The sequence below is a fragment of the Acomys russatus genome, chromosome 6, assembly GCF_903995435.1.
Source record: "Acomys russatus chromosome 6, mAcoRus1.1, whole genome shotgun sequence".
Lineage (NCBI taxonomy): Eukaryota > Metazoa > Chordata > Mammalia > Rodentia > Muridae > Acomys > Acomys russatus.
The window spans coordinates 39,069,297-39,092,540 of record NC_067142.1 but is presented as its reverse complement, the minus strand read 5'-3'; the positions used below and the strand labels follow the sequence as shown (position 1 = coordinate 39,092,540).

Genomic DNA, 23,244 nt, shown 5'->3' with positions numbered 1-23,244 from the left:
CTGCTGGGTGGAGCCTCTCAGAGGACAGCTATGCTAGGCTTCTGTCTGCAAGCATAGACGAATGTCTTTGTTACTGTCAGGGGTTGGATCTCTCCTGTGGGGTAGGTCTTAAGTTGGGCCAGGCATTGGTTGGACAGTCCCTCCATCTCTCCTCTATCTTTATGCCTGGACATCTTGTTGGCAGGGTAAGTTTGGGGTCGAAGTGTTTTTGAGTGAGTTGGTGTTCCCTTCCCACCACTAGGAGTCCTTGTCTAGTTACAGGATGACATCGTCAGTCTTCATGACCCCAACAAGAAAGAGTTATTAACCCTACAAATATTTAGATAAACCCTCACACATATCAGAACTGACATCTATACCACAGTGATAGACAAATGACCTCATTGACAATAAAAAGGAAAAGGGAAAAAACAATAATATATGTGTAACATTTACTACAGTATTATTTATAAGAGGAAAGTAACTGAACTCTTTCTGAGAGCCCAACAACCAAGCATCACGATCATCATCAAGATTACAGAGTAATAACCATGACAGCATTCATAAACAATGCGTGCTAATAACATACATTGGCATGTGCCATGTGTGTACACCTAAAGAGAATCTACATGAACTCATCACCAAATGATAGAGAACAATTTTGGTTTTTAGAAATATTAGTGATTGAAATGAAACAATAAAAATAATAAAATGCAAATGCAAATAATTTATGCTTAATCTGATTATGCAAGTAGGTCAAGTTCATGAATTAAGCATTATTAAAATAGAAGAAGAGCCATATCAAACAGTGCATGGATAGAAACAGTCAAATGTAGAAAATTAATGGCATGCAGGTGCAGTGACTTTTCACATTTCCTTTGCTAACAAGAAGGAAAATAGATGCTCAAAGTGCCAGAACAAGCTTAACATCTCAAGTGTTTCATGGAGTGGCATATTCAGAACAAAGTCCAAGAGTTTAAATACACCCATCAGAATAACCAGGTCGACATGTGGAGCATAATCAACAAAAGGCTTAAAGACCCTTCACAGTTCTTAAAATTACTGACCAATACAGGCTTGTGCTATGCAGTACCTAAGCCAGGCTAGTGAATTAAAAACTCTCCCAACACACAACACACAAGAGAAACTAAGCAGTTGCTATAATAGTAGGCTGACATCGCTAGGCCATACATAATTTAGTACTGACCAGAATATACACATAGTATATTGTAGCCTACATGCTGGAAATATTTCTCAGAAACATAACCTTGCAAAGCACTAGAAATAAAACATCCCCAACTCCAAGTCAGACAATCAATAATGAAGCAAGCTGGTGCTGACCCTACTTTTGAAAAATAAACATCCAGAGGCTTTCTGTGTGCTGACTGAATGTGTAGCCTCCATTCATTGTGAGCATTTTTCTCCCTTCCCAAGCCATGCAGAGTGGAATGCAAAAAGCCACCTGGACCCTGTCCTCTCAAAGTCTGACCATATATCTGACTCCCATGTAAGATACTTCAATGAGATTTCAGTAAAGGGGAAGTTTGTTACATTCCAAGACTTTTTAGAGTCTGCGTTCTTTCCTCCTGCTCTCCTCTTTCCAAAACTGTGATGCTAAAGACATCTCAGGGCACAAAAATACACACAACAGGGATTTTCATTTGTATGGGTATTATATATGTGCTATGATGCCATGGGCTGTGTGTGTGTGTGTGTGTGTGTGTCTGTCTGTCTGTTGTATTCTTATATTAGAAAAGGTTTGCAACGTAGTAAGAACATCAGTATTGGATCGTTTCTTAAGGAAAAGATTAAAATTTGAGATTTTGTGTGATATTAGTTAGCAATGTCTGAATCTATACCGTAACTACATGGGGGAAAAGGAGGGGCTGTGTTATGATATTCATTTCTCTAGTTTCTCAAATATTGAAAAGACATTGCCATGATTCTGTTGTTCTTTGAATAATGTATCATTAGGCAGGAATAATCTTTAAAATTTGATCACACTAGATGTTATGTTAGGCACAAATTATAAGTGTATATTCAAAAAATTCAAACCCAAAGAATATTCATGTGTGCCTCACTTTCCTTTTCAGGAGCTCCAACAAAACTAAGCAGAGCAATAGTTTATTTTATCTCACAATTGCAGGATAGATTTTTATCACAGCCCTTAGGGATTTGGACCAGCTATTCACAACCATAGTCAGCGGGAGAGAAGGAATGCATACAGGATCGTGCTAAGCTGGCTTTCCCTATTCTGCACAGTCCAAGAGTAAAATCAAATTAGTATTGTCACGAACAATGAGCAGGTCTTCCCAGCTCAATTAACATAATCAAGACATCAAGACAATTGCTTATAATCTTTTATGGAGATTTTCTTCCTAGTTGATTCTGAATTGTGCTGTAAATTAAAACTAGACATCATAATGTGCTTCCTGACTTATCTCTGCCATTTATTATTATTATTAATAATAATAATAATAATAATAATAATAATAATAATAATTTTAAAAGTCAAAACAAAGGCATGCCTTAGATAAAATTGAAATGTAAGTTTCTACAGCCCTGAGTACACACTGTTCTTCTTCCAATATACCCATAAATGACACAGAGCAGTATCCTGCACTACTGCCTTGAAATTCTTAACTAAACACCACATGTATCAATGATTGCAATGTTTATGATGTCAGACATTCACAGTAAAATTATTTTTCTATCTTTCTGTTTATCCACACTATAATTGTTTCATATTAGTTTGATTCCTGGGAGAGGCTTAAAAATAAAGCAAAACAGCTCAAAATATCTGCATCCTTATCAGGTCAGAAACTATAATTAAATAAATCTCTTTGCTGAATTAGCCTCATTATTTTAAAATAGAGCCTGTACCCATAAAGGCCACTTCTGTTTTTCATTAACCAAGAGGGCACTGACAATGAAACTAAACAAAACAGTGTACTCGAAATGGAGACGTAAGTTAGTTTATTACGTTTTTTAATTATGGTAATCTGGTTTTTCAAATGTATATCCTCTGTAATTATGACTGAATATTCTTAGCAATATTACACAGAAGTTAATTGTAGGAAACTTTGTTCTCTTAATGTTTCCAAATAATATAATTTTACTCTGCTATCATTCACCAGTGACTTTTCTCTTGCAAGCATCCTTCACGGGTCATTTTATTATTTTCAGGTCTCTGTAATCTACATTCTATTCCCAAATTGCCAAATTTGAAAAACAATAGTGGTATTTTATAAAAGAATTTTCATGGGTACACTTTTTAAGGACACAAAGACAGAGCTATGTAATTATTTTAACCTACATCTTTAGATAGTTTTCACTGCAAAACGTAAGTAAAATTGGTAGGAATAATTCCGTTCACAGAGAGCAATTGCCACAGAACCTCTCAAGACCAATGCCAAGTGTGAGAGTTACAAGACAACATGGTCCTTGATCTCAGCAAACTTCTGGAATAGGGAGGAGAAATTTAAGACCAATGCATTAGGATGTCTAAGAGAAATACCTTCAAGCTGTGCAGACAGTAGCCACCTAAGACTCCCAACCTAGTGTAGACCTTGGCTATAGGGCACAATGCCTGGTAAAGATTTCATAGTTAAATATTAGCCAGAGTTGATATGCTGCAGGGCCCAGGAGCACAAAAGTAGTTTAGATGGATTAATTTTGAGTGGCAGATAGGGAAAATACATTTCTAAGAACCCTCAACATAAAGGAGAACACAGAATGTCCCAGTGACTTTAAGGAGGCCACCACACCTAGAGTAGAAAACTACTGAGGTGACATAAGTAAAGTTAGAATATAAAATTATGTCATTTACACATCTGTTAATTCACTCATTTAGAAAATAACTACGGCTCAACATGTCAGCCTCTAGGATTCAGGCAATGACCTCTGTCTATTCTAATACTCATGGAAAACTCCGGCAATAAATCAAGTAAGAAAACTGTGTAAAATATGTAAAAGAGATGAAGGCACTAGTTAAAAATAAGCAAATGTTCCTGGAAGGACCTGAATTAGGCATTACCTCCTGGGATATGAGAATAGACACTTGACCAGAGTCTGGAGGAAAGGGGCAAAGGATGAGCAGCCATAGATGAAACAGGCTACTCCAGCAGTCCTGATGAAGGTATGTGACCTGCATCATGGAGGTACATTAAAAAGCAACTGATATCCAGACAGATATTGAATGTACGAAGAAGAAAATGTTCTCAGGGGTTTACATCTGTTAACAAACAGAACTGAGAGCTAAGAGAGACTCCAAAAGCTTTGGTCTGAGCCTGCACTAGAGAAGGCTGTGGAAGAACAGGATCTTGAGAATGTGGCTCTTCATTGTGGAAGGGAAAACAGTGCAGAAGCTGGTAGGAATAGGGTAAGCCTGGGATGCATTCTGAACCGCCAAGTGGAGACTCTTGAGTACTGAATGCACTTGCAATGTGGAGAAAAGTCAAGCATTATCACCCAGGGTCACTGGGAAATAGGCATAATTATATTGGTCATGAAGGCCCCACAGCAGAAATAGCAAAGATGAGCAAAGCTCTTCTTCTGACTTGAGAACAATATGGTAAAATTAGCTGTGTATTGAAGGAAATAACACAGGCCCTGAAATGAATGTAATGCTAACATGATCTCCCAAACAGCTTTTACACAGGCGGGAGATTCCCGAAGAACACAGAATGTTCCAATGAGCCCCTCTCTTTAGTCTCACTTACAGTAAAGTGACTCAGATAGGTCAAGGATTGACTAAAAGTGAGTCACTGTAATTCAGTTTCATAAAGAATTTTCACACATACTACTATAGAAGCCAACCTTCACTTATTCACTTACTAACCCCCCTCTAATCTCCAAACCTTTAAAATAAATTTACATTCACAGTCATTTTCTAAACAATCTAGATTATCAAACCTGTTTAAATACATATGATAAACTCATTTACTCTCTTACATATGTACTTTTGTTTTATCTTTCATGAGAGAAACTTATAACAAGAAATAGTCATCAAATTTTAGTTTCTCCTTTGAATATCAATGTAAACCTACCAGGAAGACCAGGAGTCTTGGGTGTTAATGAGATTAAAATTATGTATGAATGTCATTACACACCCAGGACTCTTCTCTAGTGTTCTTGCAAAGGATAGAGCCTAAAAAAAACACTGAGATAATGAAAATACAAACTTAGCAGAATAACAAGATCGTAAATAAAAAAAAACTCTAAAATACATCAGTACACTAATATCGCTCAACTAAATTAAATGTGCAATGGCTGAAACCATCTTGAGAGATTCTTGAGTGTTTTTATTGGAAGGTAACAAGTGCTTTGTAACAGAAAGTGTAAAGAAATCTGGCATAGTGAACCATATATAATTCAGTAATAAAAGGTATTCAAGTCTGTAGAGAGATGAGCCCATTTGAAGCAAATATTCATAACATTCTGAGTAACAACAGTATGTTCATGGCACAGTTCAGATTAACTTTAGTTAATAATGTATCCACCAAATTTGGAAGGCATGAATTACCTAAATATCAATTCAGTTTATACAAAGGTCTCACGCCCTTAAAAACTGAGTTCTGTATAACATCCTTCAACTTGTAATAATTTGAAACAATTAAAAGACTGTGGCTATCACACAGAGAAACCTTACCATTCATTTCCCTGTGAAGGTTTCTCAAGCAGCACGCGGATAATATATAACAAGCAGCTTAACAATTTGAGGGAAAAGTTGAACAAGCGGATTCTTAGACCTTTAAACAAACAAACAAAGTGGGTTTTCATTTGTGCATGGTTCAAAGAGGAGAAAGAAAGAATTGTCAAAAAACATAAATTTTCAATTTGGCACTTAGAAGCTATTCAGAAAGCGCATGCCGTAATTGTCTAAACTTGACTGAAGTTCTTGGTAGCTGAATTTTAATTACCCGTCTACTAAAATAAAATGTGAGCATCATAGAAACCATGAGCCACAAATGACAGGAAGCAATCCACACACAGAAAATCTGGGTTTTAAAAGTAAAAAGCCACAAAATGTACAACCAGCCAAGGTTGGTTCAAGTCTGTCTACCTACAGCTTTAAGCATTTTAATCATTGCTTGGAGACTAATGTTAACTAGCTCAAAAATCAAGCTGGCTCCACAATGACAACTCTGTAGCACCTTGCTGATTTGATTATAGAGAAAACAAGTTTATATAATTATGTGTGATACTTTCACTATTACATTTATATTTTGATACATATCATCTCTAATTATAGGTTATGTAATAATTATATCATCATTTACACACAGAAGTCGTAATAGCTTGTGCTGATACATACACATATAGACAAACATTCTCTCTCATAACTGAACTGGGAAAATTGAAGCTCTTAAAAACTAGGCTTACTGCCAATAGAACCACATTTTTTTTTTTTTTTTTTTTTTTTTGGAAAATTAAGAGCATCATGATTATACCATACAAAATGCTTAGGTGACAGGTGGGAGGACCATGATATGTGATGAAGAAGGATAATGAAGGTTAAGTAAACATGCTCAACATTGATTAACAGGCACACTACCATTCCTGTAATTATCAGTGGTATTTGTTTTGTGTATTTTGCATAAAATTGTGAGAAATGCCTTCCAATAACTATTACTGATGGAGTCTAGATTGAAATGCCACCTTTTTTACTTTTTTTTTTTTTGTGGAGTGTATGTGTAACATTCCTCAGCAGTAAAAATTTTAATTGTGCTCTCATTTCTAGGTTTGCCTTTAATAAGCAAACCGTGCTGAGGGTTTCTGTGTGTTACTGTTTGCTCTGGTTTCATCTTTTTGTTATAAGAAAACATTCTGAACCAAAACATCACAAAGTTGTAAGGGCTTATTTCATCACATAGCTTACAGTTTCGTTGAAATGGTTCTGTTATTTATCCAGGCAAGTATTAAATTACTGGCCTAACAATGTGTTTAATGGTATGAAAGAAGCCATCATTCAGATAATAAAACCCTTTCAGGTAATATCTGCTGAGGGGTCTTCTCTGGAAACAAAGTCAGGACAGCATTGTTGTTTTCAGCTTTAGCCCTGAGGCTAGTCTACCACTGAGACTATCACATGAATCACCAGGATGGGGTAACTACTCATGTATTTTCTATAGGCAGAATATGGTTATGCTCTCACTAACTAGAATTATGCCCATGAATGCAACCTAATGGCACATAACTCAATTTAGTGCAATGTAAACATATCCAGGAGTTAAAATCCACAGCCCCAACTCCTGTGCCAGTGTAGTTCACACTTTTATGATTCTTGCATTGATGACAATGATTATGTTACTATAAACAGTCTGGGGAAAACCTGTAGGACTTTTCAAAGTTGCTACTATCACATACCCTTCAGCCTAGGCAGTGTACAATGGGGTTCCCAATCTTATTTCCTCATTGGCTTCAAAGCTTCCCTTTTTTCAATTTTTGATTATAATTTATTCATATTAAATCCCACTTGTTATCCCCTCACTTTGGTCTTCCTATTCCCACCCTCGCTCCCTTTTCTGCCCTATTCCTCTCCTCTAGACCTCTGACAGGCAAGGTCCTTCTACCCCACCATCTGACTACAGCCTATCGGGTCTCATCTGAATAGCCTGCATCCCCTTCCTCTCTGTTCCCACAGGGCCTCTTTGCCAAAGGGGAAGTCAGTGATCAAACTGTCTCTGAAGCTTCCCAACTTCTTAATAAGAATCTGCAGGATGTTAAACTCTGGCATTCACCCTATAATTCCTAGGAACAACATGCATCCTTACACTTCAGGGTTCACATGATGTTTACTGTCATCCTAACTGACTGGGACCCATTGACAAGCAATGACAGTTTTCACAACCTCCACATTTAAAATCATGAGTCAATTAAATTGTGGGCTGTTCTTGTTGTCACTGATATTGATTAGAGGAAATTTTTGAGGCAGGTTTTTGCTCTATAATCCAGGGTAGTTTGGTAGTCACTGTGTAGTCTAAGCTATCCTCAAACTCTCTTTGTAGCAAAGAATGACAATGATGTTTTTAAAAAGCGTCATCTAAGCATGTAATGTATCACCATCATTTTCATCCCAATTGCTCCATCATTCCCCCTTCCCACTCTTGCTTAACTACTTCTGCTTACCAATGGGATCCCCTCCTATTTTCACATCCTGCCTTGTTTTCAAAACCATTGAGACTAACTGGGGTTGTGTAGATGAGGGGTTATTTATTGGAACATGAGTGTTGTCCAGTGCCTACACCAAATAACAAAATGACTCCCCTATGCCCAGCAACTAACGGTTGTCAACAGATGCTCAGGAGCCCCACCCCTGTGCATTATAGAATCCATGACCTTGACTTTTGATCCTTAGTACTGAGATTAACGTTGTGCTCTGCTTAAACTACATTCCTCACAATTTTTTTCAGAAATCCAATAGGGTACACAGGGCTCTACTTACTCGTGTGAGATTGGAAACTTAAACTATTAAAGAGACATTTAAACTACTAGATATAGGATCTTCAGTTTTTGTTTTTTACATTTACTCCCCAGTAAATATTCTCCCAATTTTATTCTGTTAAACAGACAATGATTTTGTGAGACATTACATAGCTGGAATTTTAAGGTAGATTCCCATTCAGAGAACAAAACAATGATGGGACTAACTTACTTGATCGCTGGTTTTTTATGAAAAATAATTTTAATCTCTCTTTAAATGTGTTTTCATTCATGTAGAATTCAACTTGGACCCTGAAAACAGAGATAAAAATGAACATAAGCTCACTGCATCTTTATTTTATAGAAATAAATAGAAACCGACTTTGCAGTCCTCCAGATACATAAAAATAAAACTATATGAGTTAGTATACCATATATTAGGAGTGAATTATATACCATAGAAAGTGAGAACTGAACTGGGCATGGAGTCACATACCTTTTTAATCCTAGCACTCAGGAAGGCAGAGGTAGGCAGATCTTTATGAGTTCTAGGCCAGCCTTGTCTACAAAGCCAAGGCTACATAGAAAAACCTTGTCTTAAAAAACAAAACAAAACAAAAAGAAAATAAGAACTGAATAAAATACAGTAGTGCTGTTTCAGAAAAAGAGGCCCTGCTTCCTCATCTTAAAGACATCGCAAATACAATGTATATTTAACTTCATTATTTAAACCAGGAAGTTAATAATTCACAGAAATTATTTTTAAAAATTTAAAACATTAATGTATATCTAAATAACTCCCCAACACACACACACACACACACACACACACACACACACACACACACACACGTACTAGATGAATGAAACTTCACCTTTGGGCAGCATCATTTTGATCCGGTTATAAGCCAGGAGTTTATCAGTTTTTAACAACCCCTTTACTCTACCTATTAGCTGACACTTTCCTTAGTTGTTTATTTGTTTCATTTCACATTAAATTGGGGAGAGAAATCAGCACAGGGGTTCTAATGAGCTGCAGCGTGTTATAAAGAAGCAAGCCCACTAAGGCACTAAGATGCCAGGCTTAATCGACTCCGAAATAAAGTCAGCCATTCCCACAACAGCTCCTTCCCCCCCTGTGTGTTGCCATTCTCACTACTGTCTCTAGTATTATAGGATGTAACTCAGACATCTTGGATAGTAAAAAAGAAATTCCATCCCACCTGGGGTGACTTGTTAGCTGTTAACAATTGTCTCAGTTTCACGCACACTCATTATATGTTTGGATTCCAAAAACAGTTAAGTCAGAATTTCAACGCTTACACAATCAAATTTTTCTCAAGATTTTTCTAATATCACAGACTTTGGAATATATCATCTGCATGCCCTTAATGTATTTATCAGCTTGTTTTGTTGTTTTGTTTTTTTTGTTTTTTTTTTTTAAGAAAACATATGTGGGTAGGGGTGGGGAGAAGAAGAGAGAAGAAAATAAGTGACATGGGATACTGTTCTTCAATTACACAATCTCTCTATTCTGTATATTTAGGATATATATTTAGGATCATGAATACTTAAGAAACAAATCAAAACTCTTTGCTGAATAAAAGGATTCTACTCATGATAAACCAAACTTTTTGCAACCTAAAAAGTTGACGATCCCTTAATTTTTTTCTCTCCTATCTAAAATTATTTCTATCAACAGTATTAAGGTGTTTTCATTTATCTCTTTATACACCTCATTCATAAAGAGAGACGCAAAGTCAAAAATTCAGCTTATATTTACTAAATATTTATCCAAAAATTCCAGCATCTTTGGAACATCATGATGTCTGCAGGCCCATGGGCATGCTCACTCCACTACAGTATCACATGCTCACAAGGGCCCGATCTGTATCTTCAAGGCCTTCATCAGTTCTGTTTCCCTTGTTGATCAAATGAAAAGTCAGTTCAACTGAAGGGAAGGAATTGTGACACTGATACTGAGCTTAAATAGTTAAAATTTATTATGGATACAAAACAAAATTGGAGAGCACACAAGGCTATTATGCAAGTAATTTAGGAAAGGCCATTCTGATTTGCTTCCTAGAATTATCAAATTTATAAACAAGGCCCATCCATTCTCTGGATAGTAGCTGGAGCCCTGTGAGGAACACTTTTACAATAAAATGAGATGATTCAAGCAAAAATCATTAGGAGTGTGGAAAGCACGGCACCAGAGAAAAATTATAAGGCACACAGAGGTTTAGCAACTGCGAAGAGTCACAGAATGACTGTCCTTGAAGAATAAACTAGCCAACATCTTTTTAAAAGGACAAGTCATTACCAGACACACCATGGAACAGAGAATACTCTCCTGCTCTAAAGAATAAGAGAAGTAGGAATCCAAATTCCTAAATCTGAAATGAGTGTCATTGTGAAATGTAGAGTTCCCTAACATATTTAAACGTGCCAAAGATAAAGTGACAGCTTGCCATCCATCGAGAGTCCTTTCCTGAGAGTACAGACTGTTTTGCATGTTAGTGAGTCGTCCATTACATGACTTCCTAATTTCCATCCAATTATGAAATTACTTGAAACAAAACTTTCAATTAATCCATTGATCTTACTGAGCTACTGCTATGCTGTAAAACATGGCCAATATTGAAACATAAATTTATTCAAATGGGCTTTAAGGTTGATAAGCAATAAAAATAAAAAGAATGTAATGTTTTTTAATTTGTTGTCTTAGATACAGGGTAAAAATAAAACACCTGGAGGGTAAGACAAGTAGTAGATTCTCCTTTGCTATATAGGATGGGTGAGGCTGGTGGGAGAGCGAGATAAGGCGAAGAGGGAAAGAAGAGCAAAAGAGGAGGAAGGAGGAGGAGGAACAAAGTGTTTTGGGGGAAACAAACTGAAATCCACATAAAACAGAATAAAGCTTTCTTTGATTAATCACATGACAACTCCTTCAAGGGCAAAGAGGAGGTTATAAAATTAGGATAACCCTTTGGAATTTCCCCAATCATTTACAGTTATAAAGATTTGGGGTTAAGCGCTGTTTCGAAGTTACTTTTACAATATTTTTCATTACTTCATATAATTATAAAAATCGGGAAAAGTCCTTTTCCAGGTGGAAGGCTGCCTTCTGTCCTCCCTCTGTCTTCTTCTGCCTGCTTGCCTGCCACCCATGCTTTCTCCCTCCCTTCTTCTCCCTTCCTTTTCACTCCCCTCTTCTGTGAGCCTGTCTCTCTTCTGACCTCCCCTCTAACTTACTTATCTGAATTTAATTTCCCTAGAAAATGATGTTTTAAATAATTCACTAGGACAAATCAGCTCATATCATTTTTCAGGATGTCATTTTTATTACAAGATCATATCAAAGATAAAATTTAGACTCGCTTTTTTCCTCATTCATCCTAACACATGACAATGATAACATTTAACAAAAAAAAAATTTTAATTGCTGTCTTTCCTAGGTGGTCTTCTATTGGAATATTTTTCATAAACTCATTTTATTTTTGTTACTGACAATATGTATTGCTCAACTTGAATAATATATTTGTAGTTAGAGAGCAATTGCACTGAACTCTCATATATATTTTATCCTTTTACGTTTTTTTATTTGGGTTTTTGCAAACCCTGCCTTTCATCTGGAAATATTCTCCACACTTTCTATTTCCATCTTGTAATGTTGGAATTATTACCTTCATAATCACTTTTGTGTAAAAATAAGTCAAATCATAATGATATGCTTTTCTTATGAGAATCAGCACCCAGTGCCTTCACAGTCATGCTGCTGTTGATCCTCTAGGACCATCAATCAACCCTCAAATTCTGTTAAAATTTACGTCAGAGATGAATGAGTTTTGATTGTCATGAAATCTACATCTAATCAGAAAAACTCATGGTACATGTTGCCTTTGTTTTGACTTTTTGAGTGAATTATTTTCTTCATCTGTATTCTAACAATCTCTATATGCAATCATCTTGATTATCGGGGAAATTTGGTTTTGCTCCAGTGAGTACTGAAGTGATGGTTTGGGGAACTACTTTTCATACATATTACCATTTGTGATGTGTTATCTCCTTTTAAAAATGTGATATGCTCAACTAGAGATCCTTTTGTGATTTCTATATTCCAAAAGTTTGGAATTGCAGTGGAGCTGCAGGAGCAGAGGAGTTGTAAGTCTTCCCTAATGAAAATGGCCTGGCTTTTACTATAGCACTTCTTTTCCATTGTCCTCACATTCTATTGCTCTGGTACTTGCATTTTGTGTAACACTCACTCCAGAGCTTGTTAAACTGTAAATTCCATGCTTTCATCTTTAAATTCTTATTTAATATATTTAAAGTAGGCCTCATTTTAACAACACAAAAAATTATTTTGATTCAGGATATCAATGTAGGAACATTACTGTTTCAATGTTGATGCTGTGAAATCTATTCAGAATACCTAATTAGACACCTGGCTATGGATCTCAGTCTCAAAGCAGATACTGCCTATGTGTCTACTAGGTGCCATTGGTGCTATGGCTTGACACGCTGCTGCTGATCCTACAATATAGGTTGTGGAGTCCATGAATAGCATCGTTATTACCACACCCCTGGTATATGCCTTGGTAAGTCTCTTAAGACCCTTGGGTTGTAACAACAAGTTCTATAGATGTATTTTAGCCCCAGTATGAACTTATTTAAAATAAAGTTTGTTCACAAAAGTTTATATGTGGATGTCATGATGATGTCCATAGCTCCCAGGGCAGGTCTTAATTCTAAAAGGCTTTCACCCGGCTCATTGACGGCCCTTTTTGTTGTTGAGCCAACATAACTCCATGCTTGGTCTCTATGTGATGAGTAAGAAGAAAATGTGCAATCTCTCCATGTAGCACAATGTTCTCTCTGTGCTCAACACACAAAACACTAAACTCAGTTTATGCTTATGACAATTTCACCTTTCCAAATGGGCTTCATTAATTTATATTTACCTCTATTCTTTCTATATACAGTCTTCTGAAGCAAATTGTGGCCCCCCGGCCCTCCCCCCAAAATAAGCTGATGACACCTCTCCTAGTACTTTCAAAGTGAGATTATTTGGGAATAGAATTTCTGCAGATCTACATAGTTAATTAAGATTAAACAACTGTGGCCTAGAAAGAGGCTTCAACCCAATATGACTGGTATTTTAATAAGAAGAAGTAAACCTAAATGCAGCAAATCATCATTAAAGAAGAGGCTCAGATGAAGGCTGAGGGAGAGAGTCACAATTCAGTTGCATCCCAAACCTTGTATCTGAAACCAGTCTCCACATAGTGCACTGGGGAATGTTGTTGAATGTTTATCACATTTATCCCAGGGGTGTGGCTAAGGTTACTTTCATGCAGCTGAATCACACAAAAGAATCTCAGCACATATTGCTACCAAAGGAAAAGTTCAAACTTTAAATTCATGGGACAGTTTTTACTAAATGTCTAGTGCTTTTTGTATTGTGCGGACATAGATAAATCATCCAGTCAAATCTCTGTGTGGTGGATTCCTTCTTCCATGTGTGTAATATTGTAAGATGCAGTGTTCAAGAAAGAAGAGTCTGTGACCAACAACTCCACTGACTCTTCCATTGCTGCTTAGTAATAACACTTAGAGGTACTTAGATGGCTTGTGTTACTTGCAGGAACTTACATGAGCAGTTTCCATAGCAATACATTACAAATCAATCAGGCAGGATTTCTGTTTGACACATCACCATTTGCAGTGTTCATTTGTTGGGCCTACTTTCAGTACTTCTCCATTTTATTCAAAGTAATTACATTTTAACAACTCCAGCTTTACTTAATCTAACAGGGAAAATAAAGGATGGACATTTTAAGCATAAATACTAATATATGTTTCGTAAATCTTAAATCACAAAGACATTCCACCTCCTCGAGCCCCATGATCAAAAGTATGAGGAGATAAAAAGATAGAAGATCACATAACATCTAACTTAGATTGTAATACACATTTCCCTGGATTATCAATAATCAAATTGATGTTGTCTCTGCTTGGCAGTGTCACATATTCTCAAGATATTGAGCAGCTACAGAGAGGCAAAGGTCTCATACTTGAATATGACATGGATGTGAACAACACACATTCTTCAGTGTACTGTGGTGATCACTTATTTTGGATGGATACCAATAAATTATGTGAGATATTCAATGTTTTATAATAGAAAAGGTTTATGTTATATGATTGGCCAATTTGGCTAAATTCCATGTTCAATGCAGATTTAAGGTAAGCTAGGCTAATTTATTATATATATAAAAGGACTCAAAGGAAAGGATAAGACAATAGTAAAGGGATATGTGTGTAACATAAACTGAAGTCAATAAAATGGGAGATGGTACTCTCAAAATCCCAGATGTAGGCCAAGTACCTCAAAGTAATTGTTAAGATTAAAAACCAAACAAATGAGAAGCACAATGCCTAGAATTTTGAGGATATTCTGAAATGTTATCAGAGGGATGGTCAGTGGAAATCAAGGTGTTGGCTCTGTTTTTTAACAGTTAAACTTTATTATACAACCCAACTATCTTACACAAGAGTGAACCTTACTGTATCTGTTCCACAGGACGGGTCCCTAGGTGTCTCTGGCCTGCGCGCTGGTCCAGCCTGTTCGCTGATCCTTTTCCTGATCCACGTGCGCTTGAGCTTGGTCCAACCCTGCTGCCTTCTCTTATCCTCTCTGCCTCTCTGTCTCTCACGTGCAAGGGCCGGCCTCCTCCGCCCCATTGAGGTTCAATTATAAACACAATAATCCAGGTGGAGTCCCCCAGTCTGCTTCCTGAATTCCAGGCCCAGGATGGCTCCACCAAGTCTATCTCAAGGTTAATCTCAGGGGGTATATCCATGGTGTGTCCAAGGGCAAAGACAGCCAAGACAACTTTCACCTGTGACAAAGCTTACAATCCTTCCCACATCAAGGGTTTCAGCTCTAACAAGTCAAAGCTAAAGCTCACCCTGCACTCATTAGGCAACTACGCTAACTGCTGTTATCAAGGCTCGAACCAACACCTTAATTTATTTGAAGACCAGATAATACTAGACCTATAGGCATTTCAGATACCTACCAAAGCTATGACAACCAGTTTTGAGGTTTCCAGGTCTGGCCCAGCCTTCACAGATACATGAATTCCTATCATATATTACATCAAGTATCTTGAAATAGAGAAGTAGAGACTAGGAAGAAGGCTCAAAGAGTAAAAGTACGTAATACTACTTTCAGACTGGTGTTCAAACGCGCACCATCCGAGTAAACAGCTGGTTTGTGGGTGTTTTCCTGATACTGCCATGCTATGGAAGGCGGAGGCAGGAGGATGGCACAGGGTTGCTGGTCACCAGCCAAGCTCTGTGAGAAGGTTGTCTCCTAGTAAAGACAGATTGATGTAGCAGGGCATCTGAAGTCTTTCTTAAGACTCACTTAGACCTTTTAATTCTTCCTTCCTCCCAGTATGGGAAATTTACAACAAAATTGTGTTGTTCATTTGTTTCTGTGTAATGTTCAGAGGAAAATCCAAATTTGGTGATTTTTAAAAGGCTTAAACAATAAGTTTCCAAACTATAACTGGAGATTCAGAATAAAAGCCCAGGCTCCAGCTGCCCTCCCAGGCTTAGCTCAGCCACCTGCAGCCATTATGCCTGTTAAAGAGATAAGTAATGGTGAAAAGCAGAGAGAAGCTTATTCAATGTGACTATACTGACTAGAGAAATGTGAGGTCCAATGGCCCCACTTCACTCTTGATCTGAAAAAGAGCTTTAGGTTTTATACACAAGATTTGGAACAAGAGCCAAGAACTATGTAGAGCTGAACAGTCATGGTCTGGGTATGGTCCCCTTGAGCACAGCCTTGGTTCAGACCCTGATAGGTAGCCCAAACTTTTCCTTACTGTTTGTGGAATCAAGGTTTTCAGATGAGTTTCCACCCCAAGGTTCAGCTCATCATCATAGACACCTGTCCTTATAAACTACAAAAGGGCTCTCTCTGCTAAGAAAGCTAAGAAAGTTAACATTTAAAGCATGACACAGCATAAACAAGTATTATCAGGCTACACACACACACACACACACACACACACACACACACACACACACAACCCAGTTAAAAAGAAAAGAAAAAATAAGAAGGCAGAGAAGCCAGACATTCATCCAGCCTTACCTGCCTAGTGGGCACAGGTGAAAAATCAATGATTTTTAACAAGAACATCTCCTAAAATGTGCTTCAAAGTGACAGTGGTGATATTTCTGGTTTGTGGCCCTTTAGACTTTTGTTGCTCTAAAATTTTCTTTTTATTGAGAATCCATTTTCTACCTGGTACTTTTCAAGATGGGTTTTTCCTACTTTAAACAGTTTCTAAATAGAATTCTTTTTAGAAAGAAAAAAAAATGACTATGAACTAAAATATTACTTAATTTTAATAAATCATTAAAAAGAGCGAGCACGTGTAGAAATATGAAATGTCACTTCCCAGGAAGAAACTAAATACCTGAAAACTTTAGGGAAAAATGCAAACAAGACTATTTTAATGAAGTGACAAAGTATCTATCCATATGGGCCTAAAGTAAATAGCTGTAAAAACAAAACACAGCTCTCACATCCAAGGGAGGAAAATGGATTATTCCTGGCCAAATGTGAGAGAACTGTGTCCTGTGAACAGAGGCTCCAGGTGCCTGAATGACTTCTTCCATTGTGGAAGCAGTTAAATGAGATAAATTAGATACGTCATCACATCACTACCCATAAATCTCTGCAATCACCAAATACCTTCGTGGAAACTTTAGGTGGGCACTTTCCTGGAAACCAGGGAAACTCTGCTATAACTTTCATATGTTACAGTACAATTGGCATTCTTAGTTTCAGGGTGGGGGGATGTCAGTGATCTCTTTGTTAAACCATTCCAAAGGTTTTACCTGATAGTTGAAAGGATGTTAGGTCAGACAGACACAGAGGTGGACAATGAATGGGTCTGTCGTGGACTACAGAAAGGCCAAGATCATTTTGGCTCTTGGGTCTGAAACCTTTTCAACTCTCCACATTGACAAAGTTCCACTCACTACCTTTGTAAACTCTTTGTATAGGTGTGGTACTTTACATGGGAATTTTATACACATATATATACACACACAGACACACACACGCACACACACACACACACACACACACACACACACACACACACACTCCACACACATTAGAGATAAGAATCAAAGGGGATTTTAGTACTTGTAAGTGAAGAATACATTACTGAAACCATCTCTGCACCCAACCTTGCATCTAGGCATACTCACTACCTAAGTATTTGCATCCAGAGTGCCAGAAGGAGACTTCAGCGTAGTACCATGATCTGGGAACAAAATGGTCTACCAGGCACTAATTGATAGTAAATAACACAAAGAAATAGACTTAAACATCTAGACACAGAAATGGAGAAGTAGTAACAAAAGCATACACTGGAGAGTTAGAGTAGAAGTTAATGCTTATGGCTGTGTGCAGCAGTAAGAATGGCTTACGGTAACATGGCGCTGAAGGGAAGATGCAAACTAACAGTGAACATGATTCGCTTGCTAGTTTAATAAAGTCCGAAAAATAAATCAAATAAAATATTCTAAGAAGCATGCACTTCTGTTAGACTAGTTTTTTTTTTTTTTTTTTTTTTTTTTTTTTTTTTTTTTTTTTTTTTTTTTTACTAAAAGAAAGAAGTAAACAGCACAGTGATGACATCTTGGAAGGAATAGCTCAGGAAACCAGAGTTACGTCTGTGCTATTTAAAAAGAATATGTTCATTGTAGTGCCCACATGTATCTACAAGTAATTAATTATAAAATTATAAAATTAATGAATGAAGTCAATGAGACCATTCAGAGAACAGTGAATATAATGTGCCACCAACTTGAACTTACTATAAGAAAAATTCTGTGCTTTTAGTTATTCTTGAATACTTTCTATTTAGGAAAAACCTGAGTACATACAGAATAATATTGCCATGGAGGATGCCATAGAAACCAGCCATTAGAAATTGCACCAAGTGAACATCAGCTTGGAAGCTAACAAGAACAAGAGCAAAGCTTCAACCAAATCATTGTGGGCAATATTAGCACTGTTATGTGAACCAAGTTTGAGCAGAATAGCCCAGTCATCTAATGTAGTGTCTTAAAAATTTATGCCTTTGTACACAAGGAGTGGGCAGAAGATTCAGTGGAGGCCCTGTGGAGAGTTCTAAAGCAAACAAATGTATATGTTTACTTTGATCTGTCCTCATGATGGGTCACCAATGTGATTGCTATTGGTGTGGGAAAGAAAGACACTGGCCCAAAGAGTGCCCAAGAGACAACAGGGGCATGTGACATTTACTGAGCAGTACAAGAACAGTATAGTGCAGGGCTAGAGCTCTAACTGTGAGCTGTGGATAATCTATGTAATACAATGACATCTGGAGACCACTAGATTATTACAAGTGCTCCTGGGTTCCCCCTGAATGAAGCTGTGGCCACAGCTTCTCTATACAATCATACAGAGTAAAAGATGTTTTATCAACTTCAAGTCCAGTGCTCAGCTGGAAACCCTCACCTCAACTTTACATATGCTGATCCTTGGGACTCACAGAGCTCTGGTCCTCTTGCTGTGGCTGCCTCTCCCTTCTACTCTGGAAGGAACAAGAATGCTTGAATTGTAAGGCAGCTGGGCTCCCTTCTCCCAGTGGTAGTAGAGGACTAAGGGTAAGCTGTCTCAGGTTTTAACAGCTGCAGGACTTCTCTGGGTGACATGGCCTCATAGGAGCTGTGGCCTTTTAAAAACTGGAAGTGAGATAACTGTGGGCTGATGACTCAGATGAGGTCATATACTTGCTCCTTGTAGTCCCTGTGATGAAATGTTTCCACAGTATTTGTTACAGAAAATAAAGGAATTTGTTACCAAATTCTTTCCTAATTTAGTTCTCTAAGTTGACTTTTCTTTCTTCCTTGTGCTCTTCAGTTCTTATATTCAGTTCCTTATATTCTACCCTCTGAAGAAGCCTAGAGATGGATGATTCTGACATCCTCCTTTTCCTGTATAAGGGAACTCCCTTACTTTGTTTACCCTGGGATATCACTGCATTGGCAAGCAGCCCTTCACTTGACCCTGTTTGCACTAAAGTCTAACACTAAAGCTAACTGGAAGTGTCTAGGCGTGTGGTAGGGTTTGTTGATGCTTTGCTTTCATAACTTGTTTTGGTGTGTGTCTTTGTATTTTGTTGTTTGACTTCTGATTGCGGTACAACATTCACTAAAATTTACACTTGTTTTCTTCCAACCATCCACTTTTTGGCAAAAATATATTTATCGGACAATTTTTAAGTGAACGATATATTAGTACTCCAGAGGGCTTCCTAAAAAGAAACATCCATAAAGGCTCAGAAACCAAATCTTTAGCACCCAGAGGAATTTAGTACTAAACCAAAACATAGGGCTTCAACAAGTTTGGATAAGAGGAAAAGACATGAGCCAGATATGTTCTGATTTGCAAAATGCAAGCGACAAGGAGAGAATAGTGGAGCTTGAGTACTGACTCCATGGTCTAAGGGTGCACAGTTCTTGCAGAGAGACAAAATTCAGTTCTCTGTACTGTCAAGCACCTTACAGCTCACTCTGAATGCAGCTCCACAGCACCCGATGCTCCCTGGTGGTCTAATCGTTAGGGTTTAGTACTCTCATATTTTAAAATTGCAAAACATAGTTAAGCAGATTATGTGATTATTACCATACTCCAAAGGGTACTTTCAGAATTTTCCATATAAAATTTATATACAGATGTAATGACGCTCAATAATATCAGACACATATGAATCAGTATGGAAATAAAATGTCCCAAGACTTCTCTTGTGATAAATACCATATAACTGGACATGGAGATATGGTACACTCCCCTCCTTCAGTAGTGGGACAATCTCCAGTTATCAGGTACACAGACTCCTCGGCTGCAAAGAGCTATGCTGACTTGTACACTTTCCCAGGACAACCACCTACACACACTTAGTACGGAATCTGCTTGTAGAGAATTCAACCAGGAAGACTCACAGTTATTATTCAATAGATTGTCTCGGAAGTCAAGGGATACTTAGTTGAGACCAAACCGAACAGAACAGCAAGAAAGGAAGGGAGGAAAATAGAAAAAAATTCAGAGAGAAATGTGTTTTAGCAGATCTATTTTCTTGGGTTATAGCATGACCATGGCAACCATTGCAGCTCTAGCAAAAAAAAAAAAAAAAAAAAAAAAAAAAGCAAACCATAGGTTTTAACTGAACATAAAAATAAAAGAAACCTGTTTTACCAAACAGACCTTCTGCTTCTGTCACACAGCTTAACAGGTGAATAAATTCAATACACACACACACACACACACACACACACACACACACACACACACACTTTGAAACATGCCTTTTTAATCCATTTTTTTAAAAGACAGAACAGGATAGGAAAGGACAGGACAAAACAGGATGACTCCAGAGAGATAAAGGCTATAATAGTGCTATTTTCTCCAGCTCTGGAATGTTATAAGCTGTCCACAGCCATAGCAAGAAAGTAAGCAGAAGTGTAGTGATAGCATACTGGCTTCTTCCATTTGTTAATATTCCTTCTTTTTTATCTATTAATTTATTCAGATTACAATCCAATTGTTATCCCGTCACTGTATCCTTCTGTTCCTCCCTCTCTCCCACTTTCACCCTATTCTCCTCCTCTAGGTCTATGACTAAGGGGGATCTCCTCCCCCACTATATGGTCATAGGCTATCAAGTCTCATCTTGGTAGCCTGCTTATTCTTTCTCTGAGTGCCACCAGGCCTCCCCACCAAGGGGAGGTGGTCAAATATGGAGCTCCAGAGTTCATGTCAGAGTCAGTCCCTTCTCTTCACATAACTGTGGAGAATGTCCTGTCCATCAGCTAGATCAGAGTAGGGGTTTGATGTTTATTACTTGTATTGTCCGTGGTTGGTGCAGTAGTTTGAGCTGACCTCCCTGGGCCCAGATCCACCTGTCATGATGTTCTTCTTGTAGGTTTCTAGGACCATTTAGCTCCTTCTATTACTCCATTCTCCTGTATTTTTCTTATCTAGAGTCCTAATAAGATGTCCATATTCCTTCTAATAATCCTGGATTATAGCCTCATTTTAATTTAATCACCTTAAGGCATTTATCTAAATATAGTCACATTTTGAGGTACTAGAAGTTGGGGCTTCTCCATGTGTATTAAGAAGGGGCAGAACTCAGTCCCAAGCATGTATTAAAAGTGTGTCGTACACAACAAATTCCTCACTTATTAGTCTTTGTTATGGCTTTTCTATCTCTACTAAAGCTGCTGTGATCACAGTTACCATTTAACTAACTGTACTTGCCACAAAGCTGAAGCCAAGCTGCACCCGTTCCCTGCTTGTCTTAGTAACAAGAACACTTGGGCACAGAAGGCCACTTCTTTCTCTTTAAACCACAGCCAAGTTTGTCCTTGTGTAGTTTCTTAAGGTCTCATCAAACAGCAAGCTCCATGGGAAAAGAATACTAAACAGTCTGCCTGTGGTTTAAACCATTCTCCTGACTTTATTTGAAAATGTTCCCATTTTCTTGGCATTTTTCAAACCCTGTGTGTTGCTCTTGAGTATCCTGAACTGATCTTTTCCATTCTAGTACTAAAAATAAATTCCCTTTTATAGTTAAATTCAGAGTGTATTCCCTGGATGCACCCTGGATTGCAAAATTTTTATTTCCATCCTAGTCTCTACTCCCATTTTATGTATTCAACTGCCTACTCCATTTTTCTGCTTGGCTTCTCTCTAGTGGACATTTTCAAGCCAACACATCCAAACATAGCTAGATTCCTGGTTTTCATTTCTGAAAGTTTCTCCTTATGTAAGCTTAAGTCAAATACATCCATATGCTTCAAAAAACCATCCAGGCAAACCTCTTTTTATTTGAGTACATACCATCATTATCCTCTAAGGTTCTTTGAGTAGTAAATATCATTTTGCAGAAAAAGCAGCAAGAAAAAGAGCAAAATCAATACATTTGACAAGGTTCACTAAGAGCAGCAGCAGAGACATAAAGATGTTTAAACTTGCCTTCAAACAAAGATTTATTTTCAACAGAAGACATAGAAAAAGCTAAGCTTTAAGTAGGAAAGTAAAAATATTGAACCCAGCTGAAGCTTCACCCAAGTATCAATCTAAAAAACTCACAGCAAATTACTGAATTCATACCATTGAAATAGCTGTTATGTACATTGTCTTTTGAGGTAAGGCATGACATTAGATTAAATGTGATTTAAAAATACCAGATTGTATTTGCACTGTGAGGGATGTCAATGACATGGGGGAAAAAAAGTGCTATAGAAAAAACACTTTAGGCTGGAGCAATGGCTCAGCCATTAAGAGCACCACCTGCTATTCCAGAGGTCCCGAGTTCAATTCCCAGCAATCACATGGTGTCTCACAATCATCTATAATGCAATCTGATGCCCTCTTCTGGCATGCAGGTGTATAATCAGATAAGACAGTCCTATACATTAAATAAATAAGTCATTGGAAAAAAGAAAAGAAAAGCCAAATACTATACGCCATATTTTCCCATGAGGAAGATACCCTAATCTCTCTCCTAATATCCTGTGATCAATCTCTTCCTTCTCTCAATTGCCTTATGGCATCTAGGATATAATACAAATCCAGAATTGGTTTAAATGACAGCAAAGTTTATCATTGTGTAATTTCTTAAGGTCTCATTAAACAGCAAGGTCAATGAAAAGAATACTAAACAGTCTGCTTGTAAGTGTATGGCTAATGCCTAGAACACAGTGTATGTTCAT

At 37.5% G+C, this 23,244-nt stretch overlaps 1 protein-coding gene across 2 annotated transcripts in view; it reads right to left on the bottom strand.

Annotated features, from left to right (window-relative positions):
- The window catches only part of Kcnt2 (potassium sodium-activated channel subfamily T member 2), a 328,896-nt gene that overhangs the window by 219,740 nt on the left and 85,912 nt on the right, over positions 1-23,244 (bottom strand). For both annotated transcript variants that reach the window (XM_051147516.1, XM_051147517.1), the window contains exons 2-3: positions 8,636-8,715; positions 5,630-5,729 (exon numbers count right to left, since the gene is read on the bottom strand). In XM_051147516.1, the coding sequence (XP_051003473.1) occupies positions 5,630-5,729; positions 8,636-8,715 (180 nt within the window). The remainder of the gene's footprint in view (positions 1-5,629; positions 5,730-8,635; positions 8,716-23,244) is intronic.